This window comes from Littorina saxatilis, linkage group LG14 (assembly GCF_037325665.1).
Source record: "Littorina saxatilis isolate snail1 linkage group LG14, US_GU_Lsax_2.0, whole genome shotgun sequence".
NCBI classification, from domain to species: Eukaryota; Metazoa; Mollusca; class Gastropoda; order Littorinimorpha; family Littorinidae; genus Littorina; species Littorina saxatilis.
In genome coordinates, this window is record NC_090258.1 from 12,620,040 (window position 1) to 12,646,128 (window position 26,089).

At 41.3% G+C, this 26,089-nt stretch overlaps 1 protein-coding gene and 1 non-coding gene across 3 annotated transcripts in view; one reads left to right on the forward strand and one right to left on the reverse strand.

The window, feature by feature from the left end:
- Positions 1-15,698, forward strand: part of LOC138947129 (low-density lipoprotein receptor-related protein 4-like) — a 50,694-nt gene extending 34,996 nt beyond the window's left edge. The window contains exons 14-22 of one of the 2 annotated variants that reach the window (XM_070318574.1): positions 344-524; positions 910-1,037; positions 1,302-1,464; positions 3,639-3,781; positions 8,419-8,541; positions 9,096-9,422; positions 10,478-10,780; positions 11,529-11,675; positions 12,489-15,698. In XM_070318574.1, the coding sequence (XP_070174675.1) occupies positions 344-524; positions 910-1,037; positions 1,302-1,464; positions 3,639-3,781; positions 8,419-8,541; positions 9,096-9,422; positions 10,478-10,780; positions 11,529-11,675; positions 12,489-12,565 (1,592 nt within the window). In that variant the 3' untranslated portion in view covers positions 12,566-15,698. The remainder of the gene's footprint in view (positions 1-343; positions 525-909; positions 1,038-1,301; positions 1,465-3,638; positions 3,782-8,418; positions 8,542-9,095; positions 9,423-10,477; positions 10,781-11,528; positions 11,676-12,488) is intronic. The other variant, XM_070318575.1, reaches the window with a different exon arrangement.
- A 3,248-nt stretch (positions 15,699-18,946) lies between these two features.
- Trnat-cgu (transfer RNA threonine (anticodon CGU)) lies at positions 18,947-19,018 on the reverse strand. The gene has a single exon. It is a non-coding gene; the product is annotated as a tRNA-Thr (tRNA).
- Positions 19,019-26,089: the final 7,071 nt, after the last annotated feature.

Here is a 26,089-nt window from a genome sequence, read left to right on the forward strand (position 1 = left end):
ATCATAGTAGAGTCGAATTCGGGAAATCTATTTCTCAAATGTTTCTGAAGCTTAAGCTTCGGGACTTCATACAAATCCAGGTTTTAATGGCCTCTAAGCAAGATCAAAGTTGCATTGATCTTTGACAAATGTTAAGGTAAAAGCAAGATCCAAGCTGGTTCAAAAGATAGTCACTTTTCTTTGCAGCTATATTATGCTCGACTCTTTGCAACTTGGATAGTTTATAGCCATCACACATTTTGCATGCTTGATGTGTGATTTGTCATCCGTACATTGAACTCCATGTGTATGAGTGTGGTCATAACTGCAATCTACGTAAACTTCTATGTGTTTCGTTCTAAAGTTAATGCGGAGGCTGTACTTGACGGCATAGCAGTGGACCCTCTGTCGCGACTCATTTTCTACAGTGACGCCGGGAACAAAGAGATCGTCATGCTGACCATGTCCAGTCCTCGCAAACGCAAAATTGTGGCCTCGTCCGGGGTCGACAAACCGCGTGCTGTAGTGCTGGACCCAACCAACGGGTACGTAGCTATGTATGCCGGAGACAACTTTACACCATGCGATGTAGCACGGTATCCAAGAGATATTCCATACGATTTATAGAGTAGGAGTCACTAACTACGTAAAAATGTCCTTGTGTTCGAAATAAAGCCACTGAATGTCTTGTGTCAGAAGTGTATAACGGTGGTTGTTGTTATTGTTGTTGTTTTTGTTGTTGCTGTTGTTGTTTTGCTTGATGTGTATTTATACTGATGTATAGCGTGTTAGCTGTTTTTGTGAGGTGTTTTTATGTTTGATGGGAAGTAGGAAGAGTCATTACTTTCCCCCCATCTTTTTACTCGGTTTACACAGTAAATGACACAAAACGTTTCTGACCTTTCTTACGTTTGTTTTTATGGTGGGCAGTGTCGTGTACTGGACAGACTGGGGCACTCCGGCCAAGATTGAGCGAGCAAACTATGACGGCAGTGAGAGAACAACGGTGATCAACTCGAACTTGAACTACACTAATGGACTGGCAATTGACGTTCCACGTGAGCTAATAAAACACATATACTAGTGTATACTTTTGCATTTGAATGTGTGTCTGCACACACCTCATCCCTCTCCCCCTTCCTCTCTTTCTTTCGTTCTTTAGCTCTCCCTCTCTTTCTCCTTCTCTCTCTGATTTGGGCGTGGAGAATAGTGTGTATGCATTACTTAAATCGTGTTCATCAATTGACGAGCGTGGTTGTGTGTCTCATGACATTTTATTACTATATAAACATGATTGTTATTGTAACTTTACATCTGTGCAGACAACAAGCTTTACTGGGTTGATGCTGGCACGGATCTAGTGGAGTCTTCGAATCTCGACGGCAACGGCAGAACTGTCCTTTACAAAGGGTTATCCTACCGCAATTTCTTTGGCCTGGCTCTTTTCCAGAATTCACTGTACATTACAGATCAGGGATATCGGAGGTAATTAGGTTATATGTTAGTAACAGGTACATCTACCCATGTATTTGTGTAAACAGACTGGGCTGGACATAAGACCAATAAGTCTACACAGATGTCAATCAGGCAATAGGGAATGCAATGATGTCTCACGCTTTCCTTCTTTGCCACTACTAAAGCAAACGTGTGCAAGATTGTATGTTACACGCTTTGGGGCATGGCAAGAACGGAGTCAAACTCGAAATCGTCCCCCCAAAAATGCACACATGGCTTTTATTTCTCCCGCTGTTTCGTTTCTTCTCTATACAAATTCGTCAACACTGAGAATACTGCAAACGGCATCGCAGACGACAGTACTGTTTCCATACGCGAGTTTAGCTGCCATTGGTCATCGGCTCGCTCATGGGGCCTGTCAGTCTGAATAATGAAGGACAGAGTTGTGAACAGCTAGATAAGACAAACAAACCGAAAAGACATTTTGCCCATGCAGACACAGAAAGACGTAATAAAGAATGCGATGCTCAAAAAAATACAGACAGTGACTGTGACGTCATCCATAGTTGTTCGATCATTTCCGTCAAAAAGTAGATGTCTCCACAATGGCTGCTCCTGTGTTCAGCCATGTCAAGCGTGAGTACGCAAAACGTGTTTGTTCTCTCCTCCGTTAAAGCTGTGCGACATAAATGCTATTCAGACTTGGTCGTGTGACAGAGTTTTCTTCCACACTCGATTAGCGGATGTCTACCTCAGCCTGACGGCTTCGATAGACAATCGTCATCTGTACAAATATTTTCATCAAAAGTCTGTATGGTAGTTTTTGATATATACTCTGCACAGACGGACAAAGAGACATTCATACCGTGGGTGGCAAACCTCAATCTTTGCCCTTGTGAAATTATTCAGTAAAGTATTTACTGAATGTAAAAAGACGGCTTGGATAAGGCACCACAACCACTTTCTCTGTGCCTTGGTGACCATGCAGTTCTCGTTAAAGTGTGGTCAGAGTAATGAAGAATTACATGAAATTACGTCTCTTATTACTATTGCGAATTTAATTTTTGTTGCATTTTTATTGTAGATATTTCCCCCTCTCATGGACTAACAAGAAGGGCAAAGCCCATACGACTCACATGCTTGACCTTGACCTTTACATGACCTTGACCTTGAGGGTCAAGGTCAAATAACTAAACCTAGCAATGACATCATACACTAAGAACTGCTTTACACATTTTTCCTACCAAAATACATGTGACCTTGACCCAAGGTCAAGGTCATCCAAGGTCATGCAACACAAAGCTGTTAATTCAAGACATAGGAAGTACAATGGTGCTTATTGGCTCTTTCTACCATGAGATATGGTCACTTTTAGTGGTTCACTACCTTATTTAGGTCACATTTCATAAGGGTCAAAGTGACCTTGACCTTGATCATATGTGACCAAATGTGTCTCATGATGAAAGCATAACATGTGCCCCACATAATTTTTAAGTTTGAAACAGTTATCTTCCATAGTTCAGGGTCAAGGTCACTTTAAAATATGTATACAATCCAACTTTGAAGAGCTCCTGTGACCTTGACCTTGAAGCAAGGTAAACCAAACTGGTATCAAAAGATGGGGCTTACTTTACCCTATATATCATATATAGGTGAGGTATTCAATCTCCAAAACTTCAGAGAAAATGGGAAAAATGTGAAAAATAGCTGTTTTTTAGACAACATTTATGGCCCCTGCGACCTTGACCTTGAAGCAAGGTCAAGATGCTATGTATGTTTTTTGGGGCCTTGTCATCATACACCATCTTGCCAAATTTGGTACTGATAGACTGAATAGTGTCCAAGAAATATCCAACGTTAAAGTTTTCCGGACGGCCGGACGTCCGGCCGGCCGGACGGAGGGACGGACGGACGGACGGACGGACGACTCGGGTGAGTACATAGACTCACTTTTGCTTGCATGTGAGTCAAAAATAGCAGAACAATGGAAATGTATGTTCAACATATGTGAGAATGTGTGAGGACATTTGATCTGTGTATGTCCGTGATATGAAAAGAACAATTGCCGTAATACTTTGACTGAAAGACATTAACAAATGGAGGATTTCATTCAAAATATTGAGAGCTATTAAGTTAGCTTCGACTGTGTACGTGTGCCTTGAATGACCAAACATATAATGACTTTATTTTCTCTTCAATTACAGGTACGATTCCTATTACTATTCCCGTATGAACTATTTGCTGGAGCTACCCCTAGGTAGGAAAGACCTAAACGTGTCTCAGATCTTGTCCATGAGTCAAACACTTAACGATATCCACGCCTACCACGAGAAAACGCTTGCGAGTGGTAAGTAAGGCATATACATAGGTCTTCTTTTATTCCATGGTGTCGTGTACATTCCGTCGGTTGAATGAATGTATGATATCGTGTGTAAGTGAAGGCAATCCTTGCCAATTATTCAGCAACGTAGGTCCTCAGGAACACACCTGTACATAACGTTGTAGTTAGAGATAATGATTTTTGTTATTTATATGTATGTGTTATGTCTATGTCAATGTCAAATTCTGTGTCTATAAGGGAATCAAGAGAGCTGGAACATCAGACAACAATGTACGACAAATTTAGTTGTTCTTTAGTCGCGCATACAGCACCCAGGCTGTTCATGTTTGTTAATGTGAGCAATTTGAGAATTAGTCTTATATATACCCATGTAAAAGAAAGACCTGGCTAGATCTGATAGGGTGAGGCGAACAGGTTTTACTGGGCGGAGTGGGCAATCAAGTTTCAGAGTTTTGGGAGGCGTTATCAAACAGTATTGCTTTTAATCAATCAATCAATCAATGAAGCTTATATCGCGCATATTCCGTGGGTACAGTTCTAGGCGCTCTGCAGTGATGCCGTGTGAGATGAAATTTTATACGGCCAGTAGATTGCAGCCATGTCGGCGCATATTTACCTTTCACGGGCTTATTCCAAGTCACACGGGTATGGTAGACAATTATTAACTGTGCCTAAGCAATTTTGCCAGGAAAGACCCTTTTGTCAATCGTGGGATCTTTAACGTGCACACCCAATGTAGTATACACGGGGGGTGGTTCGGACACCGAAGAGAGTCTGCACACAAAGTTGACTCTGTGAAATAAATTTCCGCCGAACCTGGGATCGAACTCGCGCTGACAGCGGCCAACTGAATACAAATCCAGCGCGCTACCAACTGAGCTATATCCCCGTGTAAGGGACTTGTTCACAACCACAGATCCATCTTGGCTCGAACGTGAAATGGGAGCATCCTTTACTCTGGACACATGTAACATTCAACAGCCCTTATAGCTGCTTCTTGTTCAGAGTGGGAATGTGTCACTTAGTTAATTTTGAAGATCACCATTATTTAGTGTGGATTATAAAATTACGTGTGTCTAATTCTGCCCTGAAAGACAGCAAACTGGCAGACTAATGGTCCTGGTAGCAATTTTGAGTCCCTGCAAATTGAAAAGTTTACTCGTGTCAGTTTGGAATGATTCAGTAATATAGCTATTATATAGCTATTCTGATGAACACGTGGGGGAATTCGGGGGCTGTGATTGGATGGTCTCTTCCGATCATCAAAGCATAATGCTACGGAAGTCGGCCAATTTTCTCAATATCCAAAAGCATATTGTCAATAACAAAGACGCTTGGTTCCGGTTTCTTCCACGTGTATAAAGTACACGCATACCTCGGCAGGTTTGTTTATGTGACAAATCGACAGACAATGCCATTTGCTTTGTGTGTGTTTTTGTTGTTGCTTAATGTACATGACATACATTACGTGTAAAATCCAGTTCTTTAACAGGCAACAAACCGTGCAAATTTACAGAAGCTGCAATCTGAAGCGACCTATCTATAATTCTAGCAGACGATCTCTCCAATGTTTAACACAAAATCAGCAAACTCTCCTGTCACATAGAACGTCCATTGTATAGTGCAATGTTCAAATGAAGTTACCGGTCTGAAACATTTAGTCGTTTCTTCTGAGACAATCCTTGTTCTCTTATCATCTACAGATTTACCGCAGTCTTCACCACGCGAATTCCCAACAGAAGTCAGACTTTCGAACATACAATCTACGTAGGCAAGCATGATACGTCATGACGTCATATGATTCCTAGCATTTTGACGTAATGTTAAACATCCGGTTATCTCGAGTTTTCTCGGTAATACATGTCCGTGGGTTTTTTAATGTTCGGTTATTTCCGTGTCTTCATGCCGAAAGGGAACCGTCGTCTGCAATCAACGACATGGATCATTCTGGTACTTGTTGCTGACAAAAACATGATTTTAACACAGAATTTAATGTCAGAATAGCTATATAAACGCTATTGTGTTTTCATCGTAGCAATAGGGTCCGATATTTAGACTCGAACAAGTATAATGCGACTCGTCTTCGACTCGTCGGCATTATACTTGTCTCGTCTAAATATCGGGCCCTATTGCTACGCTGAAAACACAATATCTGGTAATATAGCTATTCTGATGAACACGTGGGGGTATTCGGGGGCTGTGATTGGATGGTCTCTTCCGATCATCAAAGCATAATGCTTCGGAAGTCGGCCATTTTACTCAATATCCAAAAGCATATTGTCAATAACAAAGACGCTTGGTTCCGGTTTCTTTCACGTGTATAAAGTACACGCATACCTCGCCAGGTTTGTTTCTGTGACTAGTCGACAGACGATGCCATTTGCTTTGTGTGTTTTTTTGTTGTTGCTTACTGTACATGACATACATTACGTGTAAAATCCAGTTCTTTAACAGGCAACAAACCTTGCAAATTTACAGAAGCTGCAATCTGAAGCGACCTAGCTATCTCTGATTCTAGCAGACGATCTCTCCAATGTTTAACACAAAATCAGCAAACTCTCCTGTCACATAGAACGTCCATTGTATAGTGCAATGTTTCAAATGAAGTTACCGGTCTGAAACATTTAGTCGTTTCTTCTGAGACAATCCTTGTTCTCTTATCATCTACAGATTTACCGCAGTCTTCACCACGCGAATTCCCAACAGAAGTCAGACTTTCGAACATACAATATACGTAGGCAAGCATGATACGTCATGACGTCATATGATTCCTAGCATATTGACGTAATGCTAAACATCCGGTTATCTCGAGTTTTCTCCGTAATACATGTCCGTGGGTTTTTCAATGTTCGGTTATTTCCGTGGCTTCATGGACCATTCTGGTACTTGTTGCTGACAAAAACATGATTTTAACACAGAATTTAATGTCAGAATAGCTATATAAACGCTATTGTGTTTTCATCGTAGCAATAGGGTCCGATATTTCAAGTGATCCGGTCCGTCCGTTTCCATAGCGCACTTTCATCCATAGTTAGTACTTCTACTGGAGCCCCTCAGGGCACAGTATTGTCTCCAGTTCTGTTCACATTATACACTAACGATTGTCAAGGCACTGTTACGACCCCTCTTGTGAAATATTCTGACGATTCTGCCCTTGAAGACCTGTCTGACTCTGATTCTGTTTATTTTTCTGAAGTTCAAAATTTCAGCTCCTGGTGTAAAGATAACTATTTAGCCCTAAATGTAACAAAAACAAAAGAGCTAGTTATTGACTTTCGCAAAAACCCAGCTACAGTTTCAGATTTGTACATAGATGGTGTGAAAGTTGAGCGAGTGACTGAATACAAATATCTCGGAACAGTCATTGACAACAAACTAAATTTCTCCTCAAACACTAAAGCTATCCACAAGAAGTGTCAGTCAAGAATCTACTGCTTACAAAAGCTCAGAAGTCTGAACATCAACAGCCGCATCCTCCAAACATTCTATACTTCACACACAGACCTCCATACCAGCAGATGAAAGAGAAAGTGAGAATGGATTCAATGAATGAAGAGTAAGAATGTGCTTGGGCGGGTGGTGAACACATGTGGTAAGATTGTGGGGGTGAGACAGGAAGGATTGACTGTGCTGTATGAACGACGTGTGGTGCGAAAGGCCCGTTGCATCATCCAGGATAGTAGTCATGTGCTCGCTCACCACTTTGAGGTCCTGCCCTCAGGACGTCGCCTCCGCACTCCCAGATTCCGCACGCTCAGAACTAAGAACAGTTTTATTCCAAAGTCAATTGGCTTTTTAAATACCTAAGTTAATTAAAACTAGTATGTGTACCGGTGAACATATGCACTGATTTCTGTGATGAATGAATGTGATAACCCTCGAATGACTAGTCCTGTGATAAATATTGTTCAATGACATATCTAGTCCTGTGATAATGATAGTTTTTAGCGTTAAACTTTTAACCTATTTGGAATCATGTTACTATTCCTGTTAGTGTACATATGCGTGCGCGAGTGTAGTATGCTTAGTATGCTTCGTATGGTATTTTTATCTGTTGTCTTATTATTTGTTTTGTCTTTTAATGTGCACCACACTGAAATTTCTCTGTATGAGATAATAAAGTATTCGTATTCGTATTCGTATTCGTATTCGTAGACTCGAACAAGTATAATGCGACTCGTCTTCGACTCGTCGGCATTATACTTGTCTCGTCTAAATATCGAGCCCTATTGCTACGCTGAAAACACAATAGCTGGTAATAATAGTAAAAACATGTTATTCATATTTTTACCTCATTGTGTACACAGCTGCACCTTTCAAATGAATACCATCAAAGACTACAGTAGTTGGCCAATATTTGCATTGCAGACTTTTCCTTCTGAAACATTTGAAACAACAACACAACATTCTAACCTGGTCTCCAAGTCACGTGGTCCTAAATGATAATTTTAGTTGTGGATACAATTTATATCTCCTTGCATTTCGTGCTACTGCGTACGGTTCGTTAAATTAACGCCAGACCTAGCGTATACGTAGAGCCATTATTCAAGAAAAGTTGAAGCAAAATAATGTTCTGACTTCGTGTTTAGGTCACCTTAACCCTATTGATGGTTTTACTCGTTTGATTGGATACACATTTTCAGGCCCAAACGGATGCGGAAACAACAATGGAGGATGTAGCATAATTTGCATACCGTTGCCGAACAACAGGAGCAAGTGCGCATGTCCTGATGGTCAGAATCTCACGTCTGACGGGAAACATTGTGGTAGGCCAAGCTATGTGTAGTAATATATACTTGAAAACAAGTCATGCACATGCAAGCAGCAAGGAACTATCTAATTCCAGTTACCATGTGAATTGTTTTGGTAACAATCTATTACATGATGAACTATGATTTCACCTGCTTCAACCATTCATATACTTCTGACAGGTTCCTAAACACATTAATTTTGTACTTAAATTAGAACTCAGTTTGTATTGGTATGTCTAATTTTTCTTTACTTTCTTAATTCATCAGGAACCAAATTTTTGAGCTGCAGGTATGGGTTACCTGGTAAATATGTAAAAGCAATTAAAGAAGAACTATTTTTCTATTCTTAGTAATTCATTTACTTGTTTATTTGTTTATGTATTTATTTCGTTATGAATTTATTCGTTTATGTGTTTGTTTATTCCTGTTTTTCTAGTATTCATTCATTGAATATTTATTTAGTTATTTATCAAAGTTTAGCTTTTAAAACATGCGGGTTTTTGTTCCTTTTGATGACTGTATTTTAACCAGAAAACATTTCATCATTTATTTGATGAATCAATTCACAGGCGATGAACCCTCACCCAGATCAACAACTACAAGTTCAACCACCACCACCACCACCCCTAAGCCGTTCGTTGTCCAAGCTAGCATCAGTTCCTCGGCGCCCAAACCGTTCGTGACGAACGGATTACTTGAGCTGAACTTGACCTGTGTCCTTGACCACAACATAAAGGTCATAGGTTACGAGTGGAACGTACCGTGCTTTCATCTAATCGGTAACACGTGCGTCTTGAGACCTCAAGCTTCCGACAATGAGAAAAATGTTACATGCATGGCAAATATGGAGTATGGTTGGACGTCGCAGACCGCTGTGTATCAAATCCGTTTGGAATGTGAGTACAGGGAGGCTGCTGGCGATTTCGTACAGAATGAAATAGATGTTATTATTTTGAAATTAGCCTCAACCGAAAGTTTAACTGCATTATGTATCGATTGAACATTGGGTTTCCCTTCTTTGAGCCATGTGACATCAGAGTCCTTCAAAGGTCCTATTTAGGCTGCTATAGCCGAGACTACAAAACAGTGAATATTTGTGTGGGTTAAGTCGTAAACAAATAAAAGGAATTGTAGCTGAAAATTGATAAATACATCAATACTATTTGTATTTTTGACCTAGATTTGACACGTTACATAGATCTCAACAGTCATTGTTCAGCTCGAACGCTGCTTGGTGCGGTATCGGAGGAACATTGTCTGTCTGTCTCAATAAGGGTATATTATCCCTGAAAGAGATAATATTATAAAGTCCACAGCGATCTTTGTTGTTGCCGCCAATTACAATAAGTTGAAATAGGTGTTCCAAACAACGAAAACAGAATGTATACTTCTTTAGCTTGGCATTAACAGCCGTGAAAGGCATGAAACTAAAACATCCTTTTCATGTAGAAATTCAAGAGCTACATGCGTTTCTGATCGATTTAATATTAGTCACAGTTACATCACACGTTCATGTTCAAAAAGATGTTGTTTCTATGGGTACCCTCGCATGTTGGAATTCAAAGCAACTCAACAGCTGATCAAGCTGCAAAAGAATAGAAAGAAATGCTGATCACTGACAAGCACACCAAGTTTTCAGATTTCAAGTCTCACACAAAACAGAACATCAAACACCTGTGGTTGAGTGAATGGGACAGATAGGCAGAAAACAAACGGCATAGAATCCTCCTTCAAATGTCCGACAGTTTGCCTTGTACTGAAAGTGAGGGGAAAAGAAAGTGAGGATAGTATTGTACAGCAAAAAAACCCATGCCTTTGACACGTTCATGCCAAGTGACTAAATGTCATTGGAACAAGGGACTGTTCCTGTATTGGATGCAGTACCCAGTAATCGCCCACAATCTACTTTGGGGCGTTTGCAAGGTACTTAACCGTACTCCTCTCTCAACAGATCCACCACCATCTGCACCAACTATCACGGGGTACACGGCAGGCGAAATGAAACAAGCGGGCGAAAGGTTGACGCTCACCTGTACGGTCAGTGGCGGCAAACCGTTGGTCACATCCGTGAACTTCTGGTGCAACAGCCATCCGGATAACAAGACGGACGTCAGAGGCCAAAACAAAGTACAAAGCGTCCTTGACATTCGCTCTTTGGAGCCTGAAGACGACGCGATGAGCTGCGTATGTACGGGGGATTGGATGAATCGTGACTTCTACAAGCTGAGTGAAACGATCACTCTGCGCGTAAATGGTAAGAAGCGAATTCAAAGAATTGGGTGATGGTGGTTAAGGAAGCTTCATTGGCTCCCTCACCATCCACTTCCTTTTCCTGTCAAGTTCTTCTCTCCTTCCTCTTCTTCATCAATACATACCAACCTCTTTCTTCACTGTCTGTCTGTCTGTCTGTCTGTCTGTCTGTCTGTCTGTCTGTCTGTCTGTCTCTCTCTCTTTCTCTCTGTCTCTCTCTGTCTCTGTCTCTCGCTTTCTCTCTCTCTCTCTCTCTCTCTCTCTCTCTCTCTCTCTCTCTCTCTCTCTCTCTCTCTCTCACACTCTCGTCTGCTCCCTCTTTTTCGTTTGGCTTCCTCACAGTTTTGTATGTTTGACTGTTCAGAATGTAGACAAATATATTTTCAAGTTCACATTACTGTTATGAGATAACATGTTCCTAGTTTGACAAAGTCAGATTGTGCTCCCATGAAGGCTGTTTTAAGAGAGACTATTTTTGGCAAGATTCAAGATTTCAATTATCATTATAGAGCCTACGAGGAGTATGGCAAACAAATAAGAGGTATAACAATTTATCACAAAACCTACAATACGTTCACAAATGTAACGGAATCTCTACAGCCTTCCAGGTGACAAGTCTGTGTTCTCTGTGAAGTGTAAAGCTCTACATTTAGATTTAAAACGGGTGTACCAAGCCGTCACGGTGTATTCACTTTATTTACAAACGACTTCATTAAAAATCCCTCTGCAAATTAATTCATTTACTTTTACAGGAACGTCCAGCAACGTCCACGGAAAAACGGGCTCCTCAACAGACTCCTCAACCTCAACAAGGTCCATTGTTGGTGCGGTTGTTGGTGTTGGTGTTGTCATCATCATTGTCATCGTAGGAATCGTAGGAATCGTCTTCTGGAAGAAACGTAAGAGAAGAGGCGCGAGGGACATGGGAAGGGGCAATGGTAATGGAGGGGGAGGGGGGGCTGTGTTAAAAGGGTGTGACGACCAAATTTGCCAGGGGAACTGAGTTTGACATGAGATCGAGTGTCTGATGGTTGTGGTAGTTGTCGTTGTTATTGCTGACGGTGATATTTATGAGCATTTACACAGCAATCTGTATGAAATCTCTGTTTTGTTGTTGCTATCTTTCTGTCCTGCATAGCAATATCGGTTGAAGGGACGTTTACAAAAAACTCTCTCTTTCGTGCTTATTTTTTCTCTTTCTGTCATTCTCCCTGTATCTCTCTCTCTCTCTCTCTCTCTCTCTCTCTCTCTCTCTCTCTCTCTCTCTCTCTCTGTCACTCGCCCCCCCCCCCCCCCCCCTCTTTCTCTCTCTGTATTAAAAACCACTTCATGTCTGTCTAATTTAACGCGTCTTAATTTTCCACAGTCACCAGTATGGTGAAGATCACCATCATCAGCCTTGTCCCACCACTTTTTGTTTTAAATATGTTTTATTGCGTGTTTGTGCGTCTAATAGACATATTGTAAGAAAAGGTCTAGTCGTAAATCGTAATACTTGTCTCTGTCTCTGTCTCTCTCTCTCTTTCTCTTTCTCTTTCTCTCTTAGTTGGATTTGGAAAGCTGGACATCTTGCTGAAGTCATTAATACAATTGTAAAGTTAATTTTTATGTTTTATTTTCAAACTGTCCCCTAAATAATCGAATGCCCAATAAAAAAAAAGCGAATTTCTGCATAATTATTTTAAATTTATTTTATTCGTTTCTCTCTGCAGGTCGTAACGCACGTGACGACACAAACGGCCTGGTTTCGAACATCCAGTATACCACAGGTTCCGAGTCTCTCTCCTAAATCTTAGCGGCGCAATCATCAGAGAGTCGTACGACAGGAGGAAACGACCAGTGATCAGAGCCATCTTACATACTTCTGCCGTGTTTCTGGGATTTTCTGGCATGCTTCAGTCCTGACCCTTAATGCCAGATATTGTATATTTACCACGGCATTTAAATTGAATACAGTTTTGTTTAAACCAGAGCAGAAGAACAATGGTGACAGCGTGATAGAAAATAAATAAAAGACCACAAATTACTATACTCAGATATTTCAGAAGAGGACACTTATGGAGAAGTACAACGGTTTCGACACCTTTAGTCTTCTTTAGATGGCGTTTATGACGATGGTTGGTTATTGTTGTTTTTCGTCTCTTCAGCTTACCTTTTTACCTTTGGGAATGGGATCTTTCTTTCTGCTTTCAGCCTTAGGAAGAAACAAAACAGAAAAAAGAAAACTGACGAAAGTACAAAAAGAATAATAGAAAAAAGAATATTCTTAATATTGATAATAATAATTCGTAAATGATTTTGAAGATGCCCAGAGTCGAATGCATTGCCTTCTCAGATAATTTCTTTTATTTGCCTCTATCATTAATTTTGTACATATTTCCTCAACAAAGACCACTAGGTTGGCGTAACTGTGGATGTTTCGTTTTGTCTATAGTAAAACATCCCATGAACTATATCCGTTCTTATTTTTTTACGCGCATGATTGTTTTATTAATGACACTTTCAGAAACGTTTAGAAACGTGTTAAGTGGTGGTAAGTGACAGAGAAAGTAGAATTATCAGACATCGCCCCACTGTGATATTTTGACTTTGTACAAGTTTCATTCAAATGTACAGTAAGACTCCTTTTTGTACGATTTTTTTTCTTCAAATTGTAGTTGTTGGTATTCGTTGTGATTTCTTTGATGTTCTTGTTTGAAAATATTATATTTTTAAAAGCTTAGCATTGTGCACATTCTCTAAAAATTAGAACACAAATGTAGTATTGACAGAAATAACAATAACTTTTTACTTGTATGTAACGACCTTTGGAGAAATACTTGAAAAAGTGTTCTCAACTACATTGGTAAAATAAACAAAGCAAGAACTCTTTGGTATAAAGTCAGTGTTTTACTGTGATAATCCGATCGTTTTAATGTTTGTTGAAGGTTTTTCTTTAACTCTTACCAGTTTACTCCCTTGTCCGAAGATATCTTCGGATGACTCGCTACGGAAATTCCCATTTACTTTATTCTAAGGACAAGCCCTTCTATGCACTCAAAATAACAACACAAACAGTTTATTGATTAAATTATCGTTGCATGTTGACAGATTTTTTAAAAAGATCAATACTTTGCTTGGTTTTCCTGATATATTTTTGGTATACATCACGTACGGTCATAATCTGTTGCATAAAATCCCTTTTTGGTGCGCCTGTGCTCTGTTCGCCATTGTAGCAAACTTTCGCGATTGACAGTCAGGAATTTGTGCAAGCTGATATTTCAGCACAGTGAGTTCATCTGAGCCTGAGATTGATAAGCTGTACTCAGATGGTGATAATGTTTCTAGTTTTAAGCATATACTGGCACTGAAAACTTGAGCAACAAAGAAAATTGGCAGCAAGTAGTCACTGCTTCGAGACAGCAAGTGTTCCCGTTTCTATTTTTAGATTGGCGAAAATACTCGAATACCGTTCTACATTTTGCTTTTTTTTTTTCTAATACAGAGCATGCTGCATAATTATGCGGTATAGTTTCACACATAGTTTTATATGTGCACCTGTGAATTGATCAAAGTACTACCAGAAAAACATTATATTAAGTTCGAATTTTTCTGCGCCTAAGGTACATGCACATTTTACCTTAACGAGTGTGTTAGCGAATCGTATTTAGACTTAAGAGGTGTGTATAATATATTTGAATTTTTATTGGATTGATTTCGTTAGTTTTGTTTTCATTGTTGTTTCCCTTTTAGTTTTGATTTTGAAACTGTATCAGTAAAAAAAAAAAAAAAAAATTATTTAAAGGCATAGAAAGCTGATGAATATACACGCTAATTGCTTTACCCAGAGCTGGAGACAGACTAAATTAAGTTCCCTGCAAAATATTGTGGTCTAGGAGCCCTTAAATGTTGAGATATTTGAATTTTTATTTTGATCTAGATGGTCCTATTTATAGATTTGGCAACACATGTAACGTTGATGCAAGGGAGCTAACACCGCGGCTTTGTTGACATCCTCACTTTTTCAGAGGCTAGAACAAGCTGTAATGCATGTATTATGGTCCGCGCATGGTGACATATCGTCATTATATGGTCTTATGGTGCGTTTGACATCGATTGTGGGCAAACTACACTTTGTAAACACGGGAGTGCGTTAGTATGCCTTTAAAGATTTGTATCAGCTTTGCATTTTTTTCAATGTACACGCTGTAACTGATAGCATAGGGGTTATTCTCGAATGTATTCTCTTTACTTTGTTCAGTAATACTCCAGTTAGATAATGATACAGACATGCAGACAACTTTTGGCTTCCATGTTACGAAGTTGACTCACTTTGAAACCCTTGTCATTTACTGAACGTAGACAAAAAAAACTGTGCAAGTATTTCTAATTATTTCTCTGCAGGCCAAGGATAAAATATGGAACCAGTATTCATTATTGAAATCAATTTGTATGGTTAATGTACATTTCATTTAAGTAAAGAAATATCAACTTCGTAAAATGATTTCCTCTGGAGAATAACTCATATGTTAAACAGCATTATGCCTTTTTCTGGAAAGTTCCAAAGCTAAAACACTGTAACAAAACGCATTTCAAACTCAGTACTTAAAGTCAAAGCCAATGAACACTGTTGTGATTTAAAAACGTTGACTTGGCAGGTCAGTTTCAATATTATCTTCTCGACGGTACCCCAATGGCTTTCTTAATCACCCACAAATATTTGGGGTAACTAAGCAGCAACAAATACTGTGTTGCTCAAATCACTAAAACGTCGGATGTAGTTTATTTCTGACCTCTTTATTTAAATTAAGCATTACATATTAACTGCGGCAGACGTCATAGAAAAGTACAACATCTAACATGATTCAAGTTAGTTTTTGATTGCGTTCGCTTTTGTGGAATATTAATTTTTAACTTGAATAAACTTCGTGTTTTTACAATTATTTGAATTGTTTTAGCTGGTGTTCTGGCAGTTGTTTTGTGCTCTGTCTCTCTATCTCGCTTCGTACATTATACCACTTTCAAGGAAGAGAACGTTAGCAGGTTCCAGGGGAAAGAATCGCACCAAGCACATTTTATACACGCGAACCGTTATGTCCCTTCTTAGGAAGTAGCATTGAGATGTGATATATTTTATCAAAGAAACGTGGTCAAACATAAGAAAAAATAACTCTGTGTGTGTGTGTGTGTGTGTGTGTGTGTGTGTGTGTGTGTGTGTGTGTGTGTGTGTGTGTGTGTGTGTGTGTGATCATATTGTCTTTCTACTAAACATTTCACAATCAACTTTCAGCACATACAGGTATCTTCAAGAAAAGACAATTTCTCAACAAACAAATAAATATATTTTTTAGGTCATGCAATGATATTAAATCCTCCCGCAGCATATTTACATTACAAATTGTTGAACTGTGTACTGCATCATTGTGTTGGAAGAGTGTCCCCTTGGACAGGACATGGACATGCTCGATGGACTTGTGTATAGTATGTATGTGTGCTTCGTGCATCATTTCAGACGCAGCACATAACACTAATAATCAATGAATAGAAATACATCAATATAATTAAAACAGAAACACATAGAAGAACAAGGCTTCGCTGGCATTAACTCACTCCGGCGTTTTCCTTTCTGTTCACGAACGCGGGCGTGTGTGGGGGGGCGGGCGGCGGGGGGAGAATGTATATACTGAATAAGTATTGCATCCAGTTGCTCCTCTTTTATAGAATGAAGCCTATATAAGCCAATCTGACGAGTGCATGCTGAAGGAAGTTAACGAGTTATAGGTCTTCATGATGATTAAATCAAAAAGTGAAAAGATATCAGAATGTTTACTTCTTATTCTGCATAATTATATGGCCTGCAACTGCCACGTAGACTCGTGCGTTGTGCACAAGTGTTTTGTTGGTGTTGCGTGTATTGCAGTTTGTGTGTGTGTGTGTGTGTGTGTGTGTATGTATGTGCGTGCGTGCGTGTGTGTGTGTATTTGTGTGTGTGTTTATATTTGTGTGTATATATAATGTATGTACATTACATGTATATATAGCTATTCTGATGGACACGTGGGGGAATTCAGGGGCTGTGATTGGATGGTCTCTTCAGATCATCAAAGCATAATGCTACGGAAGTCGGCCATTTTTGCCAATATCCAAAAGCATATTGGCAATAACAAAGACGCATGGTTCCGGTTTACCCATCTGTACCACACGATGTTTCAATCGACAACAGCATACACTGACAACTTGAAATTCTTCTCGGGAATGTTTTTCAGCTTTACAAATGTCGATAGCATACCCTTTTCTGCTAACTTCCCGATGAAACAGGACTAAACCAATTATTTTCTGTCCCTAAGGCCTAAAAAAAAATAAGTGTGGTTACGGTAACCCGACCTACCCTATTTTTTGGGGCCGACCCCATAACTTTTTATTACATTTGTCACAAAAATACAAAAAAAAACAAGTAAACGAGTGCAGAAAACGCAATGAAAGCGAAAGCGCCCGAGTCGCACACTTATTTCCCTGTCAAGTAGGTTTAATTTGTACACATTAGAAAAAAAAGGTTAAAAAAAAAAAGTGATTGCCTACCTTCCTACCCTATTTTTTTTGGCTATGTTACCGTAACCACACCTATTATTTTTTTTGGCCAAAACACCACAAAATGCCCAAAGTCGAAAGATGTAGTACAAACAGGGGAGTAAAACGGAACAGCCGTTTGTGTGTGCCTGTGTGAGCTTAGCCGTTGCCAACTGACACAAACTTTCGCATTCCGCTTTTCTTATCTCGTAACTCCACACTAAATACCCACTTCCCCTCTGAAGAATAGATGTACAACCCATGGCACTAACATTCATGTAGTCGTTTATAACCGGTTGACAAATTCGTTTCATGACGAGACAAGTATAAATGCCATTCACCCAAACTGAAAACTTCGCCGCCCTCTGCTCGCGTTGTACGGATTAGCTGTTCTCTTCTCCTCCCCTTGTTGCATCCTAGTTCTTCAGTTGTTTCTAGTTTTCCGTTGATGTTGTGTTTTAGTCTTCTTCATAAGTAGTCTTGTTCAAAATTTAAAAAACTCAAACTTCTTTTTGTTGTATACGAATGAACTAATAAAAAGCTGTTTAACAGCTGTGTTGTTGTAATGATATCCATGGTACCTGTGAAACACCAGGAACCCAGTACCTCTGAGCTATAGCGGATACTGTTATATTGTGCTTACTGAGAGTATCTTCCCTTCCCTTATGGCTGTACTTCCTGCAAGATGAATACCTCAATACAATGTTGAAACTGAACTACTTCTCCTGAGTCTGCAGTGAGGGTGAGTGAAAGACACACATACAACAACATGAACAGCAAACAATAACATCACATGGTGGCAGCGCGGGTAGTGAATATGTGCTCCCAAACCCCTGACATCGTCAGAGCGTAGTTTTAGGCAGCAGCACGAACCACGTGTCAAACTTCTAGCACATTCCACGTGTCACGCAAGCTTTATCATGGCAGAACGCGGTCCCATACCAGGCGGTCTACCCAACCCATCGATGGATTGGTCAAATCAAGACAGGGCTACAGCGTTCGCAGAATTCAAGCAGATGTTTGAGTACAGATTCACTGCAGAGCAAACGAAAGTGGAGAGACATTACAGTCACATTTTTCTGTGGTCAGGAACTAAAGGTATGCGACTTTCAAACACTTGGGGGCTATCAGCTGAACAACTCAAGGATCCAAAAAACATTTGGGACAAATTTGCTGAAAGTGAACCTCAAGACAACTTCAGGATTCATCGCCTTGAACTCCAACAGTTTCGCCAGAATACTACTGAAACTGTAGATGATTTTGTTTGTTTGTTTGTTTGTTTAAGAATAAAAAATAACACCCAAACACCAAAATGAAATAAATATTTCGGAGTGAAAACTCCTTCTTCAGTAATCATGTAATGGAATCAAAACAAACGATGACGATGATGTTTGTTTGTTTGTTTGTTTGCTTAACGCCCAGCCGACCACGAAGGGCCATATCAGGGCGGTGCTGCTTTGACATATAACGTGTGCCACACACAAGACAGAAGTCGCAGCACAGGCTTCATATCTCACCCAGTCACATTATTCTGACACCGGACCAACCAGTCCTAGCACTAACCCCATAATGCCAGACGCCAGGCGGAGCAGCCACTAGATTGCCAATTTTAAAGTCTTAGGTATGACCCGGCCGGGGTTCGAACCCATGACCTCCCGCTCACGGGGCGGACGCCTTACCACTAGGCCACCGTGCCGGTAGATGATTTTGTCACACGGTGCAAAACCAAAGTGCTTAAGTGCAAGTTTTCTTCTGATGCAGCAAGAAATGAAAGACTGATCGAGCAGATTATCGCTGGCATCAAGTACCTGGAAGTGCAGAGAAAACTCCTGCGCAAAGATGACACACTGACGCTGAGACAGGCACATGATCTATGTCGCTCACATGAAGCAAGTGTCATTCAGATGGAGAAAATGAGAAGCCTGAGCAAACCATTCACAGTTGATGCAGTCAACTCAAGAATCACGAACACCAAAGCATGTGGTAACTGTTGCATTGAGCACGCACCAAGAAAATGCCCAGCATTCAACACGAAATGTGGTGCATGTGGCAAGATGAACCACTGGAAGAAGTATTGTCACAGTAGCAAGACGAACAGCCATGGCAGCCAAAACTCGCCTCAACGAGGAAGAGAAAACCAACAAGGAGGCTTATGGCAGAGAAGACGCTCCGGCACACCTCATCGCCATCGCCGTCACGACTTCGTCAACGCCGAAGACGAAAACGACACAGACTACGACAAGGGTAACATCACCTTCGAACCAATCAACTTCTCTACAGTCGGCAGCAGCGACGAGCGCACAGAAGTTTACGCCAATCTGTCTATCAAGCTCAGCAAGACCAAACATGCAAAACTCAAGGTGAAAGTCGACACAGGGGCTCAAGGCAACATCATGCCACTGAGAATATTTCGACGCATATATCCACAACAGCTGGATGAAGATGGTTACCCGAAACCAGGATCTACACAACAAAGAAGAACCAGACTGATTGCTTACAACGGCAGCGTCATCAATCAGTTCGGATTTGTTACTCTACCCTGCAAGTACGGAGAATCAAAGTGGCACACTGAAGAGTTCTACATCACAGAAGCTGATGGACCAGCTATCCTAGGCCTACCAGGAAGTACAAGACTTCAAGTAGTCACACTTCACTGTCCGATTCAGACGACACCAGTGAAAGCTGACCCAACTCCAATACAGGATGTGAAAGAAATCAAGCGTCTTTTGCTGATGACACCCAGCTGTATAAACCCAGTCCCCCTGCAGAGACACATTCCGCCATCTTTCTTTCTTTCTTTATTTGGTGTTTAACGTCGTTTTCAACCACGAAGGTTATATCGCGACGGGGGAAGGGGGAAGATGGAATAGAGCCACTTGTCAATTGTTTCTTGTTCACAAAAGCACTAGTCAAAAATTTGCTCGAGGGGCTTGCAACGATTCCGCCATCCAGACCATTCAGACATGCATCACTGATGTTAAATCTTGGATGGTCAATAACAAACTTAAGCTGAATGATGATAAGACTGAAGTCTTACTGTGCAAAAAGAAGAACACTACATTTCCCTCTCCCCAACCTGTTTCTGTTCAAATAGGCAACACCGACATTCTTTTCTCACCATCAGCTAGAAACCTTGGATTCACCCTTTCATCTGACATTTGCTTTCTTTATTTGGTGTTTAACGTCGTTTTCAACCGTTCAAGGTTATATCGCGACGGGGAAACGGGGGGGATGGGATAGAGCCACTTGTTAATTGTTTCTTGTTCATCTGACATGACTCTTAACAAACATATATCTTTAGTCTGTAGAGCAGCTTATTTTGAGTTTCGTAAGATCAGCACCATTCGCAACACACTCTCCTCTCAAACAACTAACACTCTTGTCTGTGCCTTTGTTCTTTCTAAACTTTACTACAACTCTCTTCTCTCTGGCTGTCCTCTGTACCTCCTGCATAAACTACAAAAAGTCCATAACTCGGCAGCACGCCTCATTCTCAAAGCACGAAAACGAGATCACGCAACACCACTTCTTCACACACTGCACTGGTTACCTATTCAAGCCCGCATTGACTACAAACTGTCCACCCTCTGCTTTAACTTCTTTTCTGGCTCGTCTCCTGCTTACTTCTCTGAACTCCTCACCGTCTATTCTCCAGCAAGACAACTCCGTGCCTCTTCTGACTGTCGCATCCTCACCATTCCACACACCAAAACCAAAACATACGGACAACGCACTTTTACTTTCTGCGCACCCACACAATGGAATTCTTTCCCCTTTCACATCCGCCACTCTCAGTCACCCCAAGCATTCAAACGAGCACTTAAAACTGTTACGGATGAGTGTAATGAATGGCGGTTATGGTGTTTATAGCTGAAGGGATATAACTAGTGCTTTTTGTAATACAAAGAGTTTGTCAGGAGTTGTTTAACTTTGCCAGTGGAAAGTTTTGACAACTCAGTAAAATTCCATGGTTAGCTACGGGCTGGTCAAACTGGGTTCGCAGCACGTGAGTTTACAACTGTGCGAGTTGTTCACGTTATAATCGCAACCGCCTGATTTTGTGAGTTGGGCAAGTTGTGATTGTAAACTGCCTGACAATTGAAAGTCATTCGACATGGGCTCTCGGATGAGAAAACCTGCTCTTGCTTTTGATGTCAACTTTGGAAGAAAACATTTGATCTTGATGTCTACCTTGGAACCGGGAAACATTGCCGGGATGACTTGGACTTTTGTATGGGTGCCGCCATATTGGAAGATGAGGTACTTTGCTAGTTTTGTGTGAACTTGAACATTTCTTTTGTATGCGCGGACATGACTTGTGTACTTGAATAATTTCGGAATTGGTGTGTTTTGAATATTGTTAGTTGTTACAGTAGGGTGTTATATTTTGTAACAGGCCACCCCAGTCTGATTTGTGCGGGGTGGTGCCAGTGTGGCGAGGGTGCGATGGAGGCCGTAAGGTTGAAGGCTAGCTACATCGTCACCTCTACATAACGTAAAAGTTATGTTTTGTTTATTTGCTTTCTTGTCCTTGTAAATATGTTATGACGTTGACAATGAATGAGTGAGTTTAACAAGGTCGTGGACAATGAATGAATGAGTTTCAAGAGGTCATGAATTGATTATTGTAAGCAAGAAAATATTTGAGAATTTGAGGAATGAGTTGATAACTGCTATACTAGCGCAAAAAAGTTAGGGACGGGCCACTGATTTCCCCGCTGACTTTCATTTGTTTAAAACACCCTGTTCTTTCGTCAGCAAAATCAAATGGCTGTCGCATGCTACACACCAATGGGTAGGTTATGCTGTGTTAGCAGGAAAACTGCACGGGACTCCCGGGCGCAGAGCTGCAGCACGTGACTAAAATAGCAAAATCGCCAAAAAGTAGGCTGTTGTTTGGCGTGCGCACGGGTAGAATAAGGCAGGTAACATGGCAAAATTGTTGTGCACATGCAAGGACAATCCTTCGAGTGTGAATTGTGATCACGAACTCGGCTTTATAAGCCGCCGATTTTCTGCGAGCTGCCATCTCCTCACCATGCCTGCCAGACGGAAGCTGACAACATTCAACCGAGGAAGAGCAATTGCCTGGCTCCACGACGGCGTATCCAAGTGCGAAGTGGCCAGGCAAGTTGGGGTATCGCATTCAGTCATTGTAAGGCTGAATCAACGGTTCCAGACGACAAACAATGTCGAGGAGAGGCCCAGGTCGGGTCGCCCCAAAAAGACTACTCCTAGGGAAGATCGTTTCATCCAACGGCAGGCGCTGCAGCACCGGGCCACCACCTGCAAGGTCATCAGAGGGCAGTTACGGGAGGCCACTAACATCAACGTTAGTGAGAGGACCATCGGCAACCGCCTGCATGACGCCCGGCTGCGGAGTCGTCGTCCTGCTGTGCGTCCCCTGCTGACACAGGCTCATCGCCGGGCTCGTCTGGCCTGGAGTCGCCGCCACTTGAGATGGACGCGCCGGGACTGGGCTCAGGTCCTATTCAGTGACGAGTCCAGGTTCAACCTGTACCATTCTGACGGCCGGCGCAAGGTCTGGAGGCGTGAGGGCGAGCGTTATGAAGACGACACAGTGCATGAGAGGGTGGCCTTCGGCGGGGGCTCTGTCATGGTTTGGGGGGGCTTCAGCCTTCATCAACGCACCCCCCTGTACCATGTGGTCGGGAATCTCACTGGTCAACGCTACAGGGACGAAATTCTCGCCCCTATTGTCTTGCCGACCCTGCAGCAGATTGGCCCAAACGCCGTGTTTCAGGATGACAATGCTACTCCTCACAGGGCCAGGCTTGTCAACGACTACATCCAGCAAACCGGGGTCTTCAGGATGGATTTCCCTGCCTGTTCGCCAGACATGAACCCCACAGAGCATGTATGGGACGAACTGGACAGGCAGGTGAGGGCCAACCACCAGCCTCCCAGAAACCTGCAGCAGCTGCTGCAGATGCTCCAACAGGAGTGGCAGGCCATTCCACAGGCCTTTTTTACGAAGCTTATGAACTCTATGCGGTCAGGGTGTGGTGAGCTTGAGCGCAAACATGGCGGACACACCCATTATTGACCTCATGAAAGACTTGTTATGTTTATTTGTGACCCCTCTGCTGTTTGTGGACATGAATAACCGAATCGGCTCGATGAAATAAACCTAAATTTTGCGTTGCACATTGACTGAAGTAAACGTGTTCCAAATTTCCGTACGATATGTTCATTCGTTCTTTTGCTGTGATTGCGTGTGTGAACCGTCCTTAACTTTTTTCCGCTAGTATATGTTAGAAACAAACCAATTTGTATGTTCTAATTAAACCATTGGCTATTGTTTGGAAAGAATGAGTTGGTGAAAGACTACAAATTCTTCTAGTCTTCTCTCTGCTTTCCTAAAACTTCTGAGCGGGAGTCAGATGATTGACTGTGTGTGTGTGCACCTATAAAGAATCTGGAAGGAGATTAATAAGGATAAATACGGATCTTCTTTATTTCAAATCTCTTACAATGAGTTTTGTAAATTTACATATGATGTACTCACAAATTACTCATACTCTATTCCAGGTTCGACCTCACTCATAACAATAATCAAGAAGGGAAAAACAGTTTAACAATTTACTTTCGTCTTTTGCATCCAAATAATACACAATACTTGCACATATATCTAATGCCAACACACAAACTATTCAACTGTCAATTCTGGTCACACACAAAATCAAATATCTAACTGGCCTTTACTCGCACACACATGCATACTTCACTTTCTCACGTTACCACATTTGAGTCTTCCATGATGATGACGACGACGAATGACACAGGGTAAAGATGAAGACGATGTGCATAATGGCGATAATCATGTTAACAGGACCACTTGTAGACGACAGAAATGAAGACGGTGATAGTAGACATGCTGGAATGACGCCGTGACACATGATAGGCGTAGATGCTATGTTACAGTCATGCTCTCATGCTCTCCGCTGCCGAACGAGACTATGGCGGTGGGGGTTGCCAGGTTCATACTTCCTCGGTTCCTCCCTTTTGTCTCACTTCGGCAAGTCATTCACTCTATTTAACTTCCATCCGTCCTCTGTGACAATTCAGGTAAAAGTGACCGGGACAGCTCACCCGTCCACCAGTTGGGGTGGATTCACAAAAACTTCACGTGCAACGTGACAAGACAAAAATCCGTGGGTGTTTAGGCTGTCAATCCTAGCATCCATAGGTGCTTGCACTTGACATTATAATATACCCAATTAATCAAAATCATGTTCGTAACAAAAACGCACCTCTTCAAAAAATACAACCCCTGATTTCGTTTTCTCATTCCATCAGTAGGCTACATGTAGTGTATTTGTTGTTTTAGTGATAATGTGAAAATGTATATAAACATCTAGGGCTGTTTTCAGTATTGTTGATAACATGTTCTGTTTGATTAAGGGTTTTCAGCTGGTATTTCCTTGTTTTCACTACCTATTTTATTCATGTTTTTATTACTTAGTAAGTGGAAGAATCTTTTGTAATGTATGTTTGATGGTTAGTTAGTTAGTTAGCTGTTGCTTTTCGGGTCCAGCGGACCATAATAGGCCAAATCAGGACCCCACAAGTTAATCATTGCACATTTTTAGATTAAAACACTTCTAATACATAAAATCCGTAACGTCACCCGAAGGCAACCAAAAAGTCAAAGCAAAACCCTATATGTCAAATAAACTAGGTTGTTTTAAAATTCAAATCTTAAAATAAAGACCAGACTCTTTTAAAAACTCAAAAAGAGCTGAAGAGCTGACCTCTGTAAAAATACTTTTCAAGCTCGAGGTGCCAAAATACTTTTCTCGTTGATCATACAGATCAGCACACTCGGTGAGAAAATGACTCACAGTAAAACCAGTATCACAGGCGTGGCACCATGGTGCCTCTTCTCTTTTAAGCAGATGAACATGAGTGAGATAAGTGTGACCAGTATGTAACCTGGCCAAAACACTTTCTTCTTTTCTACTTGAAGCCACTAAAGGAAGTGGCTTTAAAAGGTCAGGAAGAGTTTTATACAATTTGTTTTCCGTGCAGGCAGACCAACGGTCTTGCCAGAGTTTTAAGCTGTAACAAAGTGTCTTCCTACGCAAGTCAGTAAAAGGAACAGACTGCTCAGGGAGACGAGGAACCGCCAAATCTAGAGCATCCTTTGCTGCCTTGTCAGCAACCTCGTTGCCATTTATGCCCATATGACTGGGCGCCCACATAAAATTGATAATCTTGCCTTCAGAAATAAGCTTAGTATGAAGGTCGTGAATGTCGACTAAAAAAGGATGAGTAAACTTTCTGGTGGATATCGCTTCAAGAGCTGAAAGCGAATCAGATACAATCAAAAAAGACTGATGTCTGGATTGATAAATTAATTTTAATGCCAAAATGATGGCCCTAAGTTCCGCCGAATACACCGACGAACCATTAGGGATCCGGAGTTGAAGTGGTTGATGTAATTTCTTGTTAGAAACTGCTGCCGCAGCAGCTGAATCATCTTTGAGAGAGCCGTCAGTAAAAATAAATTCATACTCTGTGTACTTTGAGCACTGTTCAAGAAACAGCTGCCTAAAGACAGAGTCCGAGGTTTCATTCTTCTTGAAAGAAGTTAGGGAAAAATTGACGGTTGGGTTTTCCAACTGCCAGGGTGGAGTGTTTGTTGTCAAAGGATCGTCACAGACGGAATCAATATCTATAACAGCCCTTTCACATTCAGAAAGCATACGTATGCCGAAAGTTGGTATTTCAGTAGGTTTGGCTA